The 20,967-nt window shown below is 41.5% G+C and overlaps 1 protein-coding gene across 2 annotated transcripts in view; it reads left to right on the top strand.

The window, feature by feature from the left end:
• The window catches only part of LOC100114113 (ribosomal oxygenase 1), a 113,701-nt gene extending 93,199 nt beyond the window's left edge, over nucleotides 1–20,502 (top strand). For both annotated transcript variants that reach the window (XM_031928055.2, XM_031928056.2), the window contains one exon: nucleotides 19,762–20,502. In XM_031928055.2, coding sequence (XP_031783915.1) covers nucleotides 19,762–19,836 — 75 coding nt within the window. In that variant the 3' untranslated portion in view covers nucleotides 19,837–20,502. The remainder of the gene's footprint in view (nucleotides 1–19,761) is intronic.
• Nucleotides 20,503–20,967: the final 465 nt, after the last annotated feature.

Consider the following 20,967-nt stretch of genomic DNA (forward strand, 5'->3'; position numbering starts at 1 on the left):
AACAAAGGAAGCCCCAACTACTCCGCAGGATAGAAAAGAAGAAAATAAAAAAGAGGATAATCAACCTTGAGGCGGCATGCCTCACCGGGGAGATAAAAGTGCAGCAACAGATATATTGCCTGGCGAAGGCAAGTTACCAACCAAGTGGCGCTAGTAGCCAAATATAAATAGTCTACCTAAGAGCTGGTAGATATGGTGCGAGCATATAACAGGAGAAAGGGAGCATATAAGGAGCCCCGGAGTCAGTAGTGAGCATCAAGGGGTCACAACACCTTTAAACTTCGAAAAAATCGATTTTTTTATTGCTTATTTTCCACGCTCTTGAAACCCATTTATCAAAAAATTTTCCGCAAAGTTATAAGCAAAATACTAAAAAAAATTTGTATTGTTTTTTCATAAAATTGTGTATTTTTCATTTTTTGTCTAATACGACTAATAATTTTAATTTTAAGTTTTATAAATGTTAAAAATACAATTTTTTACCGTAGTATATACGTATATTATGCTCTGCATACATATTTTGATAAATAAATTTGAGCGTATTAATAAGATTTTTTGCGTTATTTTCGAGATAAATTTCTAGTTTCGCTTCTTATATAATGCTCCGATTGAAACGTAGGGACATTTATTTGAATTCAAATATCGCGCGCCACCTGTGGGCAGGTTAGAATCAATGTGTCGAAGAAGGACAGAGCTACCGTTCATTAAATATTATCATCCACCCCCCCCCCCCCCCCCCTCTTTAGGTGTTCCGCCGGATCAGGATAGTAGTACCCTGTTCTTAGGTGGAGCTATCTGGTCACAGGCTCATGGTGAGATGGTAGTACCTCACACATCAGTCTGAAGCTGCGTGGTTTACCTAAGTATGCAGGGCATGCGTAGTGGATATCCCCTACTCATCCCCTTCAACACACGAGCAGTTCTCCTCCAGTGGGCTTTCTACTTTTGAAGATAGGAAAGTCTTTTGTCCACTCCACTGATAGATGCAGGGTGGATCAAAGTCGATTATCATTCTTCGAGTGTGTTTATCTCCTTATTACTAACCTCGGGTCACGAATCTCTCGCGGTCATGTACTAATCCTTCGCGGACCGTTTTATTGGCGCCCGAACAGGGATCCGGGTTTGATCTAATGCGGGAGATTATTCAAGGGAGATCAATAATACATTTTAAAACACTTAGTTACACATTGAAGATTAAAAAACTCCATAACGCTCAATGATTCCCCTTCTTCAAATATCGCTCGCAGAGCAACAAATACATAAATCTCTACCGGGATCTGCGCGTCTTAGAAAAGGGATTCGATGAATTCATCGAAGGAGAAGCCGAAACTATCGAACTGATCGAGAAAATATCGGCGCATACAGACAAAACATTCCGAATCGTAAACGAACGACTCGACTCATTCGAATGTGAGATGTCGAAAATAACAGACGGAATGAGCAAATTAACGCTCCACGAGCCTACGTGTAATTTAATGTAAGCCTCGGACACGTACCCCTCATCTATTTGACAATCTCAATTACCATTATTTTACTAAATATTTATAGTCTTTAAATAACTTTTTTTATCTGTTCTTCTCAATAAAGCCAATTGGCCCTTCTTTAGCTTTGTCATCGGTATACTACATACGATTTCAATATGGCAGGAGCCACAGGGAGAATCCTCAAGAGACGCTCTATAGCTGTACTGGAAGAAATCCAAAAATTACAAGATGAACATAATCCAGACAATGCAGAGAAGGAGCTAGAATGGAAAAATGCTGTAGTGTATGAGCTTGCCACACTAGATAAAAAACAAAACACACTCGAAGAACGAGTAGAAAAATTAGAAACAAACGAGGAATTAGATTCACATCGAGAGCTACAAGTACGAACGCATTTTTTTAACACAAGTAGTTCGACGCCATCGAGCGCATAGACGCTCTTGCCTTAACGTTAGAAAAAATCAAAAGAGTATCAAATCAAAATGTAAATTTTCATTCAAAACTAGCCAAAAATGCTCGCTTTGCTCGTGATTTACAAATTAATTGTGATGATATTTAAGGGGATGTCGTCCCAAAAAACACTGTTTTTCTATTACATAAAACTTTTTGAATAAAGTTTGCAAATGAAAAACCGAGTCTGTAGCGCCGTATTGTTAAGTTTAATAAATCGTTCTACTGAAAGAAAAATTCGATCGGGCTTTGTGTTTTTCTATAAGTTTGAAAATACAAAATACTCCGTGGTGGATTTGCGAAGCTTTTGCGCCGACATACCCTTAATTATTTGAGGTGTCATTATTAAATATACTGTTAGATATTAGATGTACACTCGATGGTAGTTAATTCTTATGAAAGGTTTTTAAAATGCTCCAATAAGATTGCCAGATAGATAAATTCTAACCAATCAAAAGCACGACTTCAAAAACGTTTTATAACAATTAATTATTGTCAAGTACAGCCAACATTCTATAAAAGTAGTTATAGCTACTAGTACACAGGACCGGCTTTAAAATTATAGAATAAAATAGAAATAAAAGTTGAATATTAAAAAATGTTTTTAAACTCTTTGTAATTATTTGATGACAGTATTAACTATAATTATAGTCTCTCGAACAAATGTTAGAGACTTGTGGATCTCGATGGACTAGTTGGCAATAAAAAACACTTTCGACCGTTAATTTGAATTGATATACCGTAAGAAAAGGCTTTGACATTTATTGAAAGATAGAGTGTATTTACAAGTGCTAAATCTAAGGAAAAGTAATGAAAGCTACAGTATTAAAGTACCGACGCGTGAACAACGATATTGTTACGGACGACACTGTGAGGCGCTTACGTGCGCGCACAGTGTTTCGGCAATACGTACTGACTATACAATCAGCGAGAGCGGCAGAAAGCCGCTCGCGCAACAGGCGGAGAGAGAGAGAGAGTAGGAGCGAGCGAGCGAGCGCGCATTGCCATGGCAGGCTAATACATTCGAATTCGAGCGACAACAGCTCGCCTCTCGAACCTTCTCTCTCTCTCTCTCTCTCTCTCTCTCTCTCTCTCTCTCTCACACTCTCTCTCTCTCTCTCTCTCTCTCTGCGTAACCGTCTAATTTTTCGAACATGCCACCCCTTTTGCTGCCTCGCAGCAACAAAGAGACCGGCAATCAACAACTAACATTATTTAAAGATAGGAAAGCCTACTTCGAGAAAAGCTAGTCCCTATCATGACTCTACCGATCGAATGTTCTCACTAAAATTTCTTTGGAATCAATCCTTATATCGAACATTCGATCAACAAACAAGTTTACAACAATTTAAGTTTAACAACTTTACAATAAATTTGATACAATGTTAAATTTGCCTATATACTTGAATAATCTAATGCAAAATTTCTAGCAAAGCTAATACTAAAGAACAAAATAATTAACTTGACTCTAATGAATCGACATTTAAAACAGTCGACTAGGATGCTATCTATTCACGAGCTAAATGAGTTTACAGTGTTGGTGTTGTGTGTAAAATCTCTTCGATTGATGACAACTGGGAAACTCATCACTTGAACCAAGTCGCCCACGACCAACTGGCATCCAGGAGTCAGCCACTTGTTTCTCTGCTGTAAATGATGCAATACCTCCAGTCGCCATCGCTTCCAGAAATGGTTTCTCATAACCGAGAGCAGCTTCCACCTGCAAGTGCGAGATTTTAGATTCACATCGTCAAAGGCCTGGGCAATACATGAGAGGAGCGTTCACAAGAAAGTAACCAAGCGTAAACGCCACCAAATCAGTGGACTCAGAGCTCAATGGGCAGAGCGGCCGAGAATTTAAGCATGCCTCGATCTGAGCAGCAACTGTCGACATTTCCTCGAACTTTAATGACGTGTCTCCAATGACACGGTTGAAGTGATGCTTAAAACTTCTCACTACCGACTCCCATAATCCTCCGAAATGAGGGGCTCTAGGAGGTATAAAAGACCATACTATGCCGTCCTTCGCCAATGCAGCTGCCACCTCCTGCGATACGGATGAAGCCTGTTGGAATAACTTGTCAATTTCTGTGGCTGCGCCCTTGAATTTGGTGCCGTTGTCGCTGAATACCATCCAACAAAGTCCACGCCGTGCGGTAAATCTGCGAAACGCAGCTAGAAACGCAGCTGTGGACAAATCAGACACCACTTCAATGTGAATGGCCCGAACAACCATACACACAAAGATCGCTATATATCCCTTTGTAGACTTGGCACCTCTGCCCTTGGAGAACAATATTGGAAACGGTCCCGCATAGTCCAGACCGGTGTATGCGAAAACTCGCTGGGGAGTAACTCGATATGATGGAAGCGGTGCCATTTGCTGCTGTACACTCTGAGCAGCGTAGCGAATACATCTATGTCAGCGCAACATAGCAAAATTTGCAACATCTTCGGGAAATTCGAAAACTTCGCCAAGTAAGCCAGCGCCTGCGATTCCCGATTTTCACGAACCTTCTTCTCAACAGCAACCTGTGCACTCACTACATCTAACGAAACATCTACCTGCCATCTATCAGTTACCTTCCTCCAATCATTTCTGATCCATTCAGGTCCTTCCCACCACAAGGAAGACTGCTGAAGCTGCTCCGACGAAAAACCTCGAGTCGCGCAATCGGATGGATTGTCTTCCGACTTAACATGATGCCACTGCACCCCAGGCAGAGTAGTGATCACCTCACTGACTCTGTTTGCCAGGAATGTCTGCCATCTCGATGGGTGGCCCTTCAACCAATCTAACACTACCTTGGAATCTGTCCAGCAATGCACTGAAACAGGCTTCAATAAAATTCCATCAGGTGCTTCAACAATCTAACGAACGATGATGACAGAAGCTTGATCAGATGATTCCGAATCTCAATGGCCTCAGACTCATTGTCAGCGCCTACAAACGCATCATCTACATACATATTGTGTCTGAGCACCTGCGCATCTAAAGGAAACTCTACACTTCCCTCACTCGTCAGCTGAAGAAGAGTTCGAATTGAGAGGTATGGAGCGGAGCGCGTACCATACGTAACCGTCAACAACCTATAATCTTCGATAGGCTTCGAAACGTCAGAACGCCACACTATTCTTTGTCAGTCAACATCATCCGGGTGAATGAGAATTTGCCTAAACTCCTTGATGATATCAGCCGTGAACACAACCTCCGAGAATCTCCACATCGAAATAATAATCGTGACATCCGACTGCAATTTGCGACCAGTTAAGAAAACGTCGTTGAGCGATATTTTTCCAAAGGAACCATTAAAAACCACACGAAATTTGCCTTCCGGCCCCACCTCAGCCGAGTACACTGGGTTTGCGTAAAACAGAACGTGTTATCCCTTCGATGCGAACTATTTACAAGCTCCATATGACCTAAATTTAGATACTCCTCCATGAACTTCCTATAGGCACCATCTACTCTCGAATCCTGCGCTCGACGCTTCTCTGAGCGGAGCAAACATGCCACAGCAATCTGCCTCGTGTGTGCAAATGAAACCTCTGACAACCTCTCAGAGAATGGTAAGCGAACGACAAATCTGCCCTTAGAATCTCGGTAGACAGTATCCGCGAAAAAATCTTCGCAATACTGATCCTCCTTGGACAAAACTTTTGAAGTGGAAATCTCCTCCATCTCCCAAAACCTCTCTAACAATGACGAAACCGAAGGCTCCACTTCCACATGACAGGCCTAAGCAGTCTGAGCTCCATCAGACTCAGCACTAGAAGACGCTCTACCCGTCAAAATCCATCCAAAAACGGTCTCCTGAGCAACAGGAGTATCCGCTGCACCAACTCTGAGCCCTGGCCGAATGATAGCAGCGTACACCTCTGCGCTGAGCACGCCGTCTATACGCTTTGAGCGAGCAAAATCTGGATCAGCAAGCTGCAAGCCCCTGATGTGATCCCAATTGGACACTTCGACCTCTCGCGGCAAAAATCCCGTTACCTCTCTCAACACCAACGCCGAAAACTCCAAACAAAATTCTGAGTTCAACCTGGACTTTAATTGAAGAAAAACTTCACCCTTTGACACCGCAGAAGGACCTGCACCGACACCAACCACAGACACAGAAACAGGCTTAATCTTTGCGGACAAACATTGCACAACTCTTTGCGTGACAAAAGAGACCTCTGCACACGGATCAATCAAGCATCTAGCGTACATCGAATTACCATCTACGGATTGAAGTAATACCTTGACTGTGGTTATCAACCGGGTTCTACCCACCACTGTTGTACTTGTTGATACCTTCAGCATACTTGACTTGCCAGGCGCGCTAGAAGAGCCATTCTGACCGGTCGAATTTGAAGAATCCGCAGCCTCTCCTCCTTGTCGTCGATCCGAGTGAATCTTCGTGTGGTGTCTGCCCTTACAATTGACGCAACGATTCTGAGAGGTGCAATCAGCCAAAAAATGTCCAGATCTCAAACAATTGAGACACAATCTCTCCTTTTTACAATGTTCAAAACGAGCGGAAGCCGACATACCATTGAACCTTGGACACGCTTGAAGCTGATGAGGACCCTTACATAAGCTACATTTTACAGAGGCATTGCGATTGCCTTTAGCAGACGACGTGCTAGTTGCGTTGGCTCAGACTGACTCACGCCGAGACGGACGATTCTAACCATCACCCTTCTGACTAGATTGTTTGGTAGGCATCTCCGCATCACCATCTGCATCCTGATGAAGCGAGGACGCACGAGTCTCGAGAAAATTTGTGAGAGTGAAAATGTCGAAAAACCTACCACCGACTCTTGCGAAATACGCCACCCTTCTCGCACCTCATTATCCAACTTGCGCTCGACCATATGGATAAGCCAACTGTCCCAATGTTCGCACGGGCAACCTGCATCCTTGAAAGTTTTAAGCGCGGCTTCCGCCTTATCCAGTAACTCGATCAATTCTCCCGATGATTTTCGCTTAACCGGTTTCATATCGATCAGCAATTCCATATATGTCTGCATGCGTCTCGTAGGGTTATCGTACCTGCGCATCAACTTTTGCCAAGCCAAGACAAAACTAGCACCCATCAACGGAAGACCCTTTACTCTGAGCGCTGCAGGCCCTTCAACCGAGTCTACTAAATATTGCATCTTGATGGCATCCGGTAAGTTGGCCTTGTTTTTCACCATCGAAGAAAATTGCTCCTTGAAGGTCTCCCATTCCTCGGCTTTTCCGGAAAATTTCGGGATTTCACATTTCGGCATGTTCGCGAACTCCGACGGAACCGGAACAGGTGGTAAGTGTACGACCTGATTATTTTGCGCGCTTGCAGCGGTTACCGGTGCCCTCGCGGCGATTTCTAAATCTTCAATTGACTGAAGCACATCCGCTTTACTCTCCACATAACTTGACTCAACTTCGAGATACTCGGCGTTCTCGACGTACGCCTCGCCTTTGAAAGCCGACCTATTCGCTTGCAGGACCAGATCCCTTTGAGAGTACTCGGACCAATACGACTCTAACAAACTCAAACGCATGCGCATGTGCGGCAGCGTGCGAGCAGATGCCGCTAATCTTGCCGTGTTACGTTTGAAATTCAGCAAGCTCGAAACTCGCTTATGCGCTTCTGCTTAACTAATTCTGCAGCCGCGTCAGCCATTGTTACAGAGTGCCAACTCGATCAAATACGAATAATCCAAGTAAATAGAAATTTGATTTAGAAATTCTAGCAGCAATCGAACTACGAGTAGAGAGCGAGTCAGAAAAATAAAAACAATGCTTAAGTGCCGCCGAAAGTCCGCATACACACGGACACTAATCAATATGGCCGTCGAGACGCCAATGCGCGAAGAAATGCGCTGTGTGGTGCGGCCCCCGCGGCCTAACGACGCACGACAGCGAAAACGTCCGGACGGCGAGCCGAGCAACGAACGACCCGCCGAGCGAGAGAGCTTGCGCCGGCTGCCATGAGCGTGCGCCGGCCATTGAACTGCGCACAGCTGCTAGTGCGAATGCACGAACGAGAGAGAGAGAGAGAGAGAGAGAGAGAGAGAGAGAGAGAGAGAGAGAGAGAGAGAGAATGAAAATCAAACCTCGTTTACGCCGGCGCTGTCGTGTCCCGTGATGACTTTGCGTATTGGTCGCGTCGTCCGAAGTTGGCGGGAATGCGGTACCAATATGGCCGTCTTCTTCTTATTTCCCTTCGTTGTGCCCCAAAATGGCGAACTCGTGGCGTCCCTCGAAGTTCAAATCTTGACCGTTGACCTCTAGCCTCTAAACCTCTAACCTCTAATTCTCTAAACTTCTAATACGTCTAACCTCTAAACAAATAAGTAGTTTGAATCATCTAAACGTCTAAATTGTTACAACAACAACAAGCAGCTAGGCCCAATGCGGCTAACTGCGAGAGCGAATTCCAGGAAGTTTCTGGACGCTCTCCGACCGTTGCGACTTCGAATAGTCGAACGGCTGCCGAAGTACTTTAACACACCTTCACTATGCAAAACACTTTTCCATACACAATACACTTATTGCCACGATACTGCATGCTCTGCTACCAATAATTATAGTCTCTCGAACAAATGTTAGCGACTTGTGGATCTCGATGGACTAGTTGGCAATAAAAAAACACTCTCGACCGTTAATTTGAATTGATATACCGTAAGAAAAGGCTTTGACATTTATTGAAAGAGTGTATTTACAAGTGTTAAATCTAAGGAAAAGTAATGAAAGCTACAGTATTAAAGTACCGACGCGTGAAAAACGATATTGTTACGGACGACACTGTTAGGCGATTACGTGCGCTCACAGTGTTTCGGCAATACGTACTAACTATACAATCAGCGAGAGCGGCAGAAGGCCGCTCGCGCAACAGGCGGAGAGAGAGAGAGTAGGAGCGAGCGAGCGCGCGTTGCCATGGCAACGCCCTTTTCGGTGCCGTGCGAGCAGGCTAATACATTCGAATTCGAGCGACAATCATTTTTCGAACAAACTATATTAACAAAATCTAACAAAAAAATAATATTAATTAAACATTTTTTTATTTACATTTATAAAAAAATGTAAATTGTGAGATTATAACAATCATAACATTTATATTCTGTACTAAAATGTAATACATAATACGATATTTACTTTTATATTAACATAACGATATCTTCAAGCCATAACGAAAAAGAAAAACGAAAACAATTAAAAAAAAACGTTATGAACTGCAGATGATAGCAGAAAAATGTCGGAATTGAGACACAGATAACAGCAATCTTCTGTTGTATTTAGTTTTATTTGGTTTGCTAGATACTTCAGTTAGATTTATTTATTTTTTTCAGGTGTAAAATTTTACAATATAGAAAATAAATTTAAAAAATGAATACAACAGTTTTTTCATAGTGCAAAATAGTTTTCTTCATTTAATAATTGCTGTCTTCTACGTTCACTAGTTTGTTCCAAATCAAAACAGCTATCTCCGGATTTCTTAACTTTTTTAAAAACACGCCTTCAATAACATAAAAAAGAAAATTAACTTTTTAAAAAAGTAAAAGGTTAGGCGAGGTTGATATATTCCGCAACGAAATAACAGATAAAAAAGAACTGAGATCAATCAACCAAAGTCAAGTTTGTTATATTTAATCATAATGAAGCAACAACATTTTTTTTGGTTAATAAAGGGCTCACTTAACTTAAAGTTAAATTATAATACTGGTCAATTCGGAACAATTCTTAAGATACTTATTACGTAACTTGCCATGACCGTTTCATTGTACTTATGGTGTTTTTATGACGTTCTAATACATAAAGAAAAAGTTTTTTTAGTAGCTTTTGTCGCTGAGTATCGTACAAATTGCATTGCCATAGCAAATGGTTGACATTTTCGTTTGCCTGATTACAGGGACATAGCGGAGAATCAACAACATTAATATTGAATAACGATTCGACCATGTGGTAATGGTTTGCTCTGACGCGGTTTATTGCGACAATAAACTCTCTAGATAATTTTTTTTTTTGGCGGAACCAAGGTTTTGTTTTTTTGCTGTAATACAGTTTGAAGTAGAGTGTGCTCTTTTCGAACATGTGTTTTTTAATATTGTCATTTGATCGAGATTGAGCTAGTCTTTTGAATTTTTAGTGAAGGTCGGTATACGGGACGCAAGAAACGTTAGAATAATTTCTTTCGATAGCTTTTTTGGCTATTTCGTCTGCTTTTTCGTAACCGAGAATACCTATATGCGACGGAGCCCAGAAGAAGTTCAGTATTGATTCCTTATTCGTCTTTCTAAATTCTTCATATTATTGTTATATGACACGACCTTACCATGACCTTGATTAGCATTTCCAACGGGCATTCTCTTATTTTTACCAAATCGGATATCAAAAGCAGGGGTTCTCGTTTGAAAAATCACTTTGACCTTGACATAACCTTGAGAACCAAATTCAAGGTCAAGGTTATTGCAACCAGAAAGTAAAACTCTCCACCCTTGACAACGTTTTTTAAAAACATTTTGATGTTTCCAACCGTTATTCCGAGCTAACACACATTATTTAACAATTTTCGTAAATATGACCTTCATATGACCTTCCGTGACCTTGTTCAAAATATCATTTTGAAGTTAAAATTTTCTGCACTTTTCAAATCCGGAGTCAAAAGTAGGTCTTCTTATTTAGAAAAATGATCTTGACCTTGAAATGACCATAAAAAACGAGTTCAAGGTCAAAGTTGTTGGTACCAAAAGTTGACCCCCTTTGACCTCTACAACTTTTGTCTAAAACATTTTTCTGTATCCAACCATAAATCTGAGATATTTCCCATAATAGATTAAAATGGACCACCCTGTAGATAGTATGTATCGATTGATAGTGACAGCGTCTTTTGTTGATTTGAGATTTTGTAAGACGCTTAATAAATCGGTAAAATTTTGAATGTCGTGGTTTCCGTATTGAAGCGCGAGGTCCATGGCTTGATTTAATGTCGAACATTCCGCTATGAATATAGAAGCTTCGTTCTTAATAGACTTACTAGTTTCGATGTTTAGAGAGGGCACTACACATGCAGCTCCAACGTATGCCCCTTTGCGTTACAATGCTAATTACTGCTCCACATATAAAAGAATGTAAATGTATTACCGAATTCATAAAAGAATGCAATCTAAAAATGTAAAAAAAAAACATGTCAATTATGTTCACACAAAAAAAAAACATCGCTAAAAGCGAAACGCTTTGCTTTTCACATAAGGCATTCGCCGATATTTAAAGGTTCGCTGATGAACACACATGCATGCACACACATATACACACAAAGTATGCAGATATTCAAATATTGTTGATAAATTCATTAAACTGTAATGGGGTAAGACTTGACAATGAGAGGAAACATCGTCGTTTTTTCCTGTTCTAATTACTGGTTGTGTTATCGGATGGTATTTTTAATATACTGACCATGCTTTATAGAAAAAATTCGTATTCTTATGAAACAGATAAATTTTTCAGAATCTTTAATTGCATAATCTAAATAAAACTACTCAGTTTCATTCGTATACTTTTATTGATCTGCTGCAGCAAAAAATAATGTTGAATTTAAAGACCATCGATTTGTGTATAAAAGATTTTAGAGATTGTAATGATAATAACATATAAAATTTATAAGTTAATAGTACGATTAGAAAATAATAATCAACGTAACCTTTTTCGCAAAAGCATTATTCCACTAAGGAAACAGACTAAACTATTCCTGATAAATGCTGCACTACGGGATAGAACTTATTTAACATGGTAAGTCAGTATTTATTTGTTTCTGTTCCTTTTTGCGTGTAACGGGCCTAATCTTCAGTCACGACAGTGGCAGCACTTCCATCTGTCTAGCAGCTACGGCTATGCCGGAGCCGAAATGGCAGTACGACACTGCAACTTACGACATAGTCCCGCTATCTACGACATGTTGTATGTCACTTATCACAGTTTATGTCGCATTGTTGCGGCCTATAGTTTTGGACTTGTTGAACGACGACAGCGCCACTGTGTGCTCTCTCTTAAATAGATGTGTTCTTATCTTAATAGTTCTTAATTCTATTACTGTGAGGTTAAATGAGATTTATATTTATAGAGCAAATTATATCATTCTGTGGGTTAAAAGTAAAAGCTAATGTATTTTAGTAAATTAATAATTTTCAGATTTTCGGTAGAAGCCACGGAGTCATGCTAGCAAATTGTGTAAGAAGTGAGGTTGCCTTTGATTACTAATAGTGTTATTCTATAGTTATATTTATGTAGTTTATGCTACGAATCGTTTGTCCAATTTTAATTTCGAAGTTTACACTCCATATTTAGTTAGTATTTTAGATTTTAGTTTGTTTTGACTTTTCAATTTTAAATTGTAAATAATATTGCATATATTGTTGGTGCATGATAATATTGTTTGATAGTTATTATTTTTCTCTAATTATTAGTGATATATGTGCGTGTATGTATATAATTTGTTGAATTGCACAAGTGTTCCATGTATGCACATCCAGTCTTCAATAATGTACTTCAATGGAATTATTAGATAAGTGATTTATTATAAATTAAAAACAAAAATTATTGTTTAAAACTCTTTTTATGAAGCATTTACTTTGTGGATTTTATTTTATTGTTCCAGGTTCTTCAATGTTTATGATGTTTGTAGCAGATGAATTTTTCTATCGGCCTCTTGACAATGTAAAGTATATTAATTTATTAAAATTATTATTTATCTTGTATATAAATGATTTTGTTGCATTTTATTGCAAAGTATAATGTCATTGATATTTCATTATAGTCAAAAATTGCATAAAAATTTGTTTACGGTTAAAATTATGATTAAAATATTGTTCTTATTTTAATTTTTATCATCAATATTATTATTAATTTTTCAATGCAATAATGATTGTTATTTATGATTGTTATAATTTGCTATGCATAATCTTGTTACAATTTAATTAATGTATAAAATGCATAAATTATAATTCAGTAAAACTATCTTGTTCGATATTTGTTTAAGAAGTCGATTCTGTAATGCAGTAACCATATATCATTGAGTTAATAATTTACATTTTTATAATTTATATGTATTTTTATAATTATGAGTGTTACGTTCAGAGCAAGCAAGATAAAAGATTTATCGTTTTAGACTTTGTTTTTATATGCGGTAGTTGTATATGTATGTTATACACAACTACACATATTTAAGTGTTTAGTGGACACAAGAGTATAATAAAAAATTTACCAATTCTAGATTTTAAGTAACATGCAAATATTAAATGCGCGCGTGTATATATATACATATATATATATATGGTGATAAAAGCAATATAAGGGACTTGCTGATGTCAGCCATAGCAGGGCAGCACAAATTTTGTGTTCGATATGACAAAGTAGTGGTTGACAAAGACAAGCCTCTACCGTTCACAGGCTTACAGGATACGAGCTGTGCAATAATATATTGTGATGATGCGTGTGCTTTAAAAAAAAGGAGTGATAAGAAAGTACCAGGATTACAAGATTTACAAAGACAGAAGAAAGAGAAGGTTTAGTCAGAAAAATGGTAAAAGTAAGTCTGGTAAAAACATTCTAAAAATTTAGTCTAGGCATGGTGTAGAGTTTAAGTGAAAAAAGTTAGTTCAAGCAAGTATGAGCGAGTGTGTAACAAGACGCATAATTGATTTCTGTTTCAGCCGGGATTTAACAACTGATTCCAAATACTATGGTTTGATTTAGAAATATACTTCATTACTCTTTTTTGCCTCTTTTTCCTATCCAGATCCTGGAACCGACTGACTATCCAGTCTCTCGGGGAAAAATATACCGTTACATGGCGCTCGGACAGAGACCTGATTAAAAATATTTTGCCTAAAACGATAAATTGTACACAGCCCAACGTCTCGAAGTAAAACCTGGAAATTTTTTTTTACGATGAGAGTTAGTTGGATTTACCGCCTCAACAAGGAGCAGCTTATCACCGAACTACGGGGGGATAACCTCGACTGCGAGGGTACCGTAGTAGAGCTCTGCCAACGACTAGTTCGATATGTCCGAAAGAATCCACAGGATTTCGTCGGGAAAGCAGAAGATCTAACTGGATATGATGAAAAAGCCAATTTGAAACAAGACTTAGAACTCGAACGCTACGAATTAATTCAACGGACGCTTGAAGAGACCCGTAACGCCGGACGCTTATCCACCCCGACCGGAGATCCACCGGAAATACCAATAGGAGAAAATAAAGTTCTCGACCAGATACGCAAATGGAACTGTCACCTTAAGGGGAGAGACGTCTACTCTTTCTTAGAACAGGTCCGGGAACTACAGGCGTCGTACGGATTTACCGGTAAGCAGCTACTTCAAGGAGTCCCTGAACTGCTGCGAGGAAAAGCCCTGCAATGGCGACGGTGATGGTCGGACCTGGGAGGAGCTCGAAATCAGGTTAAGACATTTTTATTTATCGAGCGATTAACAAGACAAATCGCGGAAAGGATTCAGAAACCCAACGAGAACATAAGGTCTTACTGCAATGCATTGACGACCCTGAGAAGAAGTGGAGGGTATACGTTGGTAGAACAACTCGACAATCTGTATTACAATATGAAACCCGAGTTACAATTGCGGGTGCGCATGAAGGAGATCAAGGACGTACCGCAGCTCATACAGCGCATTGAAGAATACGAAGATATTGCCGCCAGACTGCGCGAACAAGAACGAAAAACCGCCATCAATAGCGCTTTCACGAGTAAGAACACCGGGACAACCGACTATTATAACAGAGCCGAACGCTGTTGGCGTTGTAAACAACACGGCCATTCCCGCGCCGACTGCAAAAATGTAGCACGGAAGTTCTGTTCCGTATGCGGAAAGGGCGGTGTCCTCACAAGAGATTGCCATGGATTCCCGGATCGTTCGAGAAACGCGCCAAGGAACGGCTCTACAGTAGCGGGAGACCGTCCCAAGACGGCCAATACCTCGTAAATGTACAGATAAACCAATATACGGTGCTGGCATTGGTTGATCCAGGGGCCTTGAGTTCGTTCGTAACGCCAGAAACTGCCATGATCGGACAAAACAACGGTTGGCAGCATGGGAAGCAAGAGACTATCGCTACGCTGGCAGACGGCTCAACTACCGAGCTGAGAGACTATGTGGAAGGTAAGGCGACAACCCTCAGCGCCACCTTCAGGAACAAATTTATTATCATGAAAGGGCTACGCCATGAGATGCTATTGGAGGTGGACGCGTTACGCAAACTGAACATCTGTCTGATCATAGCGGAATTACAACCCAACCGATCCAATATTCTGAAGTTCCGAGAATATCTCGAGGGATATCATTTTGTTGTCCTGACAGATCACTAGTCTCTTAAATGGCTTGAGAAGATTGACAATCCGTCCGGCAGATTAGCACGATGGGCGATGGAATTAGCACAGTGGGATTACGAGGTGAAATACCGAAGAGGTAAGGATAACACCGTCGCAGATGCTCTGTCCAGACAACCAGTAGCAGTATGCAACATCGATATCAAAACGAACTGCACATGGTATACAAAAAAATTGACTGCTGCCCGGCAGGATCCAAAGACCTATCTGGAGTACTGCATCAAGAATGGAGTATTAGACCGCCATATCCTACACACGTTGGATTTTAACGACACAAGAACAACGGACACAACCGAAGATTGGAAAATCTGCATGCCCACCGAAAAACGAACCGAAGTATTAAGAGAATGCCATGACGATCTGACCGCAGGGCATTTGGGAGTGGCCAAAACACTACAGCGACTGGCCCGAAGGTACTACTGGTCAGGTATGTTACAGGATGGAGCCAGATACGTGCTTAGCTGCGTAAATTACCAAACTTACAAAGCTCAACAACAGACAAAAGCGGGTACCGTGCATGCCACCAACGTCGAACAACCTTAGGAGATGGTCTCGATTGATCTTGTCGGACCACAACCACGATCCAGCAAAGGCAACATATAGCTACTAGTAATGCAGGACAGATTTACCAAGTGGATAGAACTAGCAGCACTCATGAAAGCCGACAGCAGGGCCATAATCCGTCATGTAAAGGAAAAAGTCTTTCTCCGCCATGGTTGTCCCAACACGCTGGTCAGCGATAATGGTCGACAATTTGTCAGCAGAGAATTCGAAGAATTCCTGAAGGAAAACGGGGTAGATTACCGAAAAACCCCGCCGTATAGTCCGCAATGCAATCCGGTAGAACGTACCAATAGGAAAGTAAAAACGATGATCGCCTAATATGTAGGCAAACACCAGAAGAAATGGGATGACAATTTGCGCGAGCTAGAGTTCGCCTACAATACCGCTAGTAGCACAGCCACCGGCTACACTCCGGCATATTTAAATACAGGTAGAGAGTTTAGAATGCCAGGTAGCCTTCACCAGATAGTGGGATCGCAGCACACTACGCCACTGTCTAGTAGAATTCAGCACATAAAGGATGACATTGAATTAGCGAAGGCGCAAATGGCTCGTCAATTCAGAAAACAACAGAAGCATTATAACCTCCGGCGACGGGAATGGAAACTGAATATCGGCGACAAAGTAGTCAGGAAGTTGATAACTTTGTCGAGTAAGGCCGACGCACGAAATGCCAAGCTTGCCCCAATATGCTCAAAACCGCTTACGGTCAAAAGACAGGTGTCGCCGGTAAGATTTGATCTGCAGGACGACAGAGGGCGCTACGTGAAACATATACACGTGAAAGATCTTAAGTCCTTCACCGATGCAGAACAGGAGCTATAAATACGCCGACGACGAAAAACTACAGTTAGTCGTCGAACTAACGCCAAGAAGGATGGACAACCGGCTAGTCAGGAGCGCTCTCGTGAGAGCTACACCAATGTTGGTAGAGATATCGGTGTACGAGCAAGAGTTTCTCGCCATCATCGACACCGGAGCCCGAATCTCCACCCTGAGCCCAGAAGCCGCGGATTATTGTGTAGAACATGGGACTGAGGCAGAGTCAGCGATCGATCTTCGTTTCGCCAGCCATACCAGCAGCACCATCTAACAGACTCTCCTGGTCCAAACGAGGATAAAAGGCTTTTTAGTGACTAGTCCTTGGGCAGCAGTGGCAGAGCAACAACCACACTAAATCATCGAAATAAATGGCCCAGGGTCCGTTCATGCTCAAATTTGTATGAGCCCAGTAAACCGAGAGAAAAAGAACCAGAGGCGAAGGCTCAACAGGCACCAGGCGCAAAGACTACGATGGCGCGCTACCGACGAAGGAATCGGGAGTAACTTCGAAGAAGACGAAAAAGGTAGAAATTTCGTTTATAGAGTAAAATTAGGATATTATATTTTAGTTTTAGGTTATATCAAAGCGAGAATAGGCGAATGTATAGAGTTTAAGACATATTCAGCGAAAACCGACAAGTTGCGACCGAACAAGCCGTCATTGTAGAATCAGCCACAAAATTCACTAGGGTCTAGGAACTAGGCTAGGTCGACTCCTATGCACACAGACATTAAGCCTGTAGACACAACCGCTGTAGAAAAACCGAAAGCACCGCGCCGAGCACGATCAAAATAAATCGGCGAAGAAGCGGGAAATTTTTTTGTATGGAGTTTAGTGCACAGCGGCTCGAATGAATTTTTGCCCACATAAAAAAATGTAAACATGCGAAACTTCGAGATTGTTTCACAAATTCACACGTCGCTAGGATATAAATAGAGACGATAAAGGCGCGCCGGTAGTAAAATGGAAAACTTCGATATCGAAACGCTCGACGAAATTCTCGCGCTCATGGAGGCTGACCTCACGGCTGACGCGCTAGAGTATAATCCGGTCGAACCTTTATCGGGACCGGATTATACTTCAACACCAATCGCGCCGCATCCACAGCCAACGTTGGCACTGGAACCGATACAGGTGCCAACAGGGGACAATCTGCGGCCAACGACATCGAAGCCGCGAATCATCAGCGATGTTATAGTACCTCCCCTGCTGCACCTCAAACCGACACCGAAGATGCGCAAGATATGGACAAAGCCGTCAAAGACCACTATAAGCCGTGTGTCAACAGGGAAAATCCGCCGGGGCCCTCAACACGGGACTATAGTGGCCACCATAGACCTGACGACACCGCCATCGTCGCCGAAGCGTTCTCCGCCGCCGCCTGTGACGACAACACAACCAGTTGTCACGCCCTCATTGCCACCACCACCACCACCACGCGAATCAACGGCCAGCCTCCCGCGTCGTTTAGTACGGCTACCGGACGGGTATGATGTCATTGTGCCAATCGGCGTTAAAAAATACGTCGTGCGGTACAATGGCGTTAAGCGGGTACTCCGTCTAGTGCCGGCGACGGGCGAAGTCAGACAAATGCGAGGCTAGAAGTACGGAAGTGAATTTTATTTTTTTTCCTCGTTGTGCACGTTTGCTTTTCTCTAAGCGCGAAATTTCTCTTGCGTAATTTCACGCTCCGAAGGAAGGGGGAAATGTAACGAAACACGAGCCTAGCACATGTAAATACGTGTGAAGGCGGCCGCAATATACGCGGCATGCGAAGCAAGCGCGCGCGCAACGAACCAAAGGCGTATCAGCACGACGCGAATTGAGCGCGCGCATGCAACATCCGCAAGGCGAGTCCGCACGAGCGCGGAGCGCGGCAGCCAGCGAGCGACTTAGCGGTGACGCGCCAGGCGGCGCACGCGGCGCGCCGTGAACACACCTTTACACATCCGCGCCGCGCGCCTTTATATGGCGGACTGCGCGGCGCAACGGGCAGTTCTACTCGAGCTCCACTCAAGGTAGTATCGTGCGCACACGTAAAACAAGGAAAAACGCGAGATAGACCCGCGCCGACGAAATCGTCTCCTGAGCCCACGAGGTAACCCGAAACATCCGAACGACACCGAGCCTCGTCTACGTGAGCACACGTGGGCGACACCCGGTGCCACCGTAAAATCCTAACCTACATACCGACACATTGCTGCCTCCCTCTGCCACTGTGAACCCACAGGGTTGAAGAGGTAACAGTAGTTCCGCCGGCGATTCTCCAGGTCGTGCGCTCACGCCCTGGTTAATCTAAGGTTAACTCCTAACCTCCAAAACCAGCCTTACGCCGACATCTCACAACTCGCTTTATCGCTGTGTGCACACAGGATAAAGAGAAGAACGAGACGTGCGACGAAGATTTGTAGAGCCGTACGCTCACGACTTCACAAGTCTGAAGGATAACCTCAAAACACCGTGACACTATCTCGACCGTTCGTGTGCGCACACAGAGCGATCGGAATCGTTGTCACGCGACACATTCGGATCAGCGTAGCCGTGCGCACACGACTCCACCGTCCCGAATGAATTTCTAACCAAATCGCGTAGACATTCTTATAATTTGTTAACCGCGTTAGTTTAAACAATTTCACTTGTAAAGGAGAAGTATTTTTAACGAGACGCATAATTGATTTTTGTTTCAGCCGGGATTCAACAACTGATTCCAAATACTATAGTTTGATTTAGAAATATACTTCATTATTGTTAAGAATATAAAAACAGACTCTTTTTTGCCCCTTTCCCCTATCCAGATCCTGGAACCAACTGACTATCCAGTCGCTCGGGAAAATATATACCGTTACAATCTCGTTAAGGCAAAGGCAGCAATACAATATATTATACATTTCGAAGATTTAACGCCGATATAAACAATTCAATGTCAATTTTACATTTATCTCCCCTCCAGTTATAATTAATGCATTTATTAATCTATTTAGTTTGTATTTATTTACAACTGTTGCTTCACTTTATATTGTTAGTATGTATTCATTAACGTATATTAATTTTTAATATTTGTTTTAGATACAACTTACTCAAGATCTTTGGGAAAAAGCAATAGTAATATCCCAACAACCATTATCCTACATTGATGAATGAATTTTCATGAAATTATTAAAGCAGTAATTTAAATAGTTTATTAAATTTATTGTAAAATCTTATTAATTTAAATTTTCTACAAGGAAGAAAATAAAGTTAAATCAATAATATAAGACGCCAGATTTGAAAATATATTCAAAGAGATAGCACAAGTACAAATTGATACCCATCTCGATAAAATGCTGTGACGGACTAAACAGATGAATTCTATCTAGAGAAAGCAGTAAAATAGCTTAAAGAAATTTGTATTATATACTCTCCATGATAAAAAAAATTGGAAAACCGTCAAAAATATGAGAGTAACCCAAGTTTGTAAATAAAAAAACAAAATGTATACCATGCTGACAACGTTTCTTCGGTGTGATGTCCGATCATTAACTAGCGTGCCACGCGAGGCCTTACGGCCGCGGTGGCTTGGCGCCTTGCATTGCTTTGCGTTTTGCATTTAATGCTTGACCAATGATATTTGCGCTCCGCGCTCTACTATAAGTATTATGAGCTGAGATTACATAGTCACGCTTATATACTGTACATAATCTAATAGATAAGTACGGTCATAGTGAATTTATTTTATAAACATGATATCAAACTTTGGTATACAAAAATTTTTATTTATATGAAAAAATATAAAATTATCAAAATTAAGTGGTTCCGGATGAAAATAAACACATGTTTTTGTGGTTTTAATTTATCACATCATAAAAACATAATAAAATTGCATAATGATAATGACTATAGTTCATGCTTTGTATTTTATATAGTAGTACGCTACGGTTGTCGATTCGTATTTCGGGCCAAATATGTTCATGTCATTGCATATATCACAACACTCGAAAAAAATACGTTGTGCTGCCGTGTTTGGCACGAAGAATCGCAATGAATTTTTACTGCGCTCACAAAAAGTAGATCTTAACCTTTTATAACCATTAAACGCTGTCAGGCTGTCACACAACACATTACGTGACTTGCAGCGCACCGCGAGAGTCACTGAGAGCGACTTAAGCAGTACAGTTTAGTTACGATATGTATAGTGGGACAGGTTGGGTTCTACTTTTCGTGCGCGCAGTGAACGATCATAACGAATCTCTGTACCGAGTACGGCAGAACAACGTGTTTGTTTTTCGAGCACAG

The sequence above is a fragment of the Nasonia vitripennis genome, assembly GCF_009193385.2.
Source record: "Nasonia vitripennis strain AsymCx chromosome 4 unlocalized genomic scaffold, Nvit_psr_1.1 chr4_random0003, whole genome shotgun sequence".
NCBI classification, from domain to species: domain Eukaryota; kingdom Metazoa; phylum Arthropoda; class Insecta; order Hymenoptera; family Pteromalidae; genus Nasonia; species Nasonia vitripennis.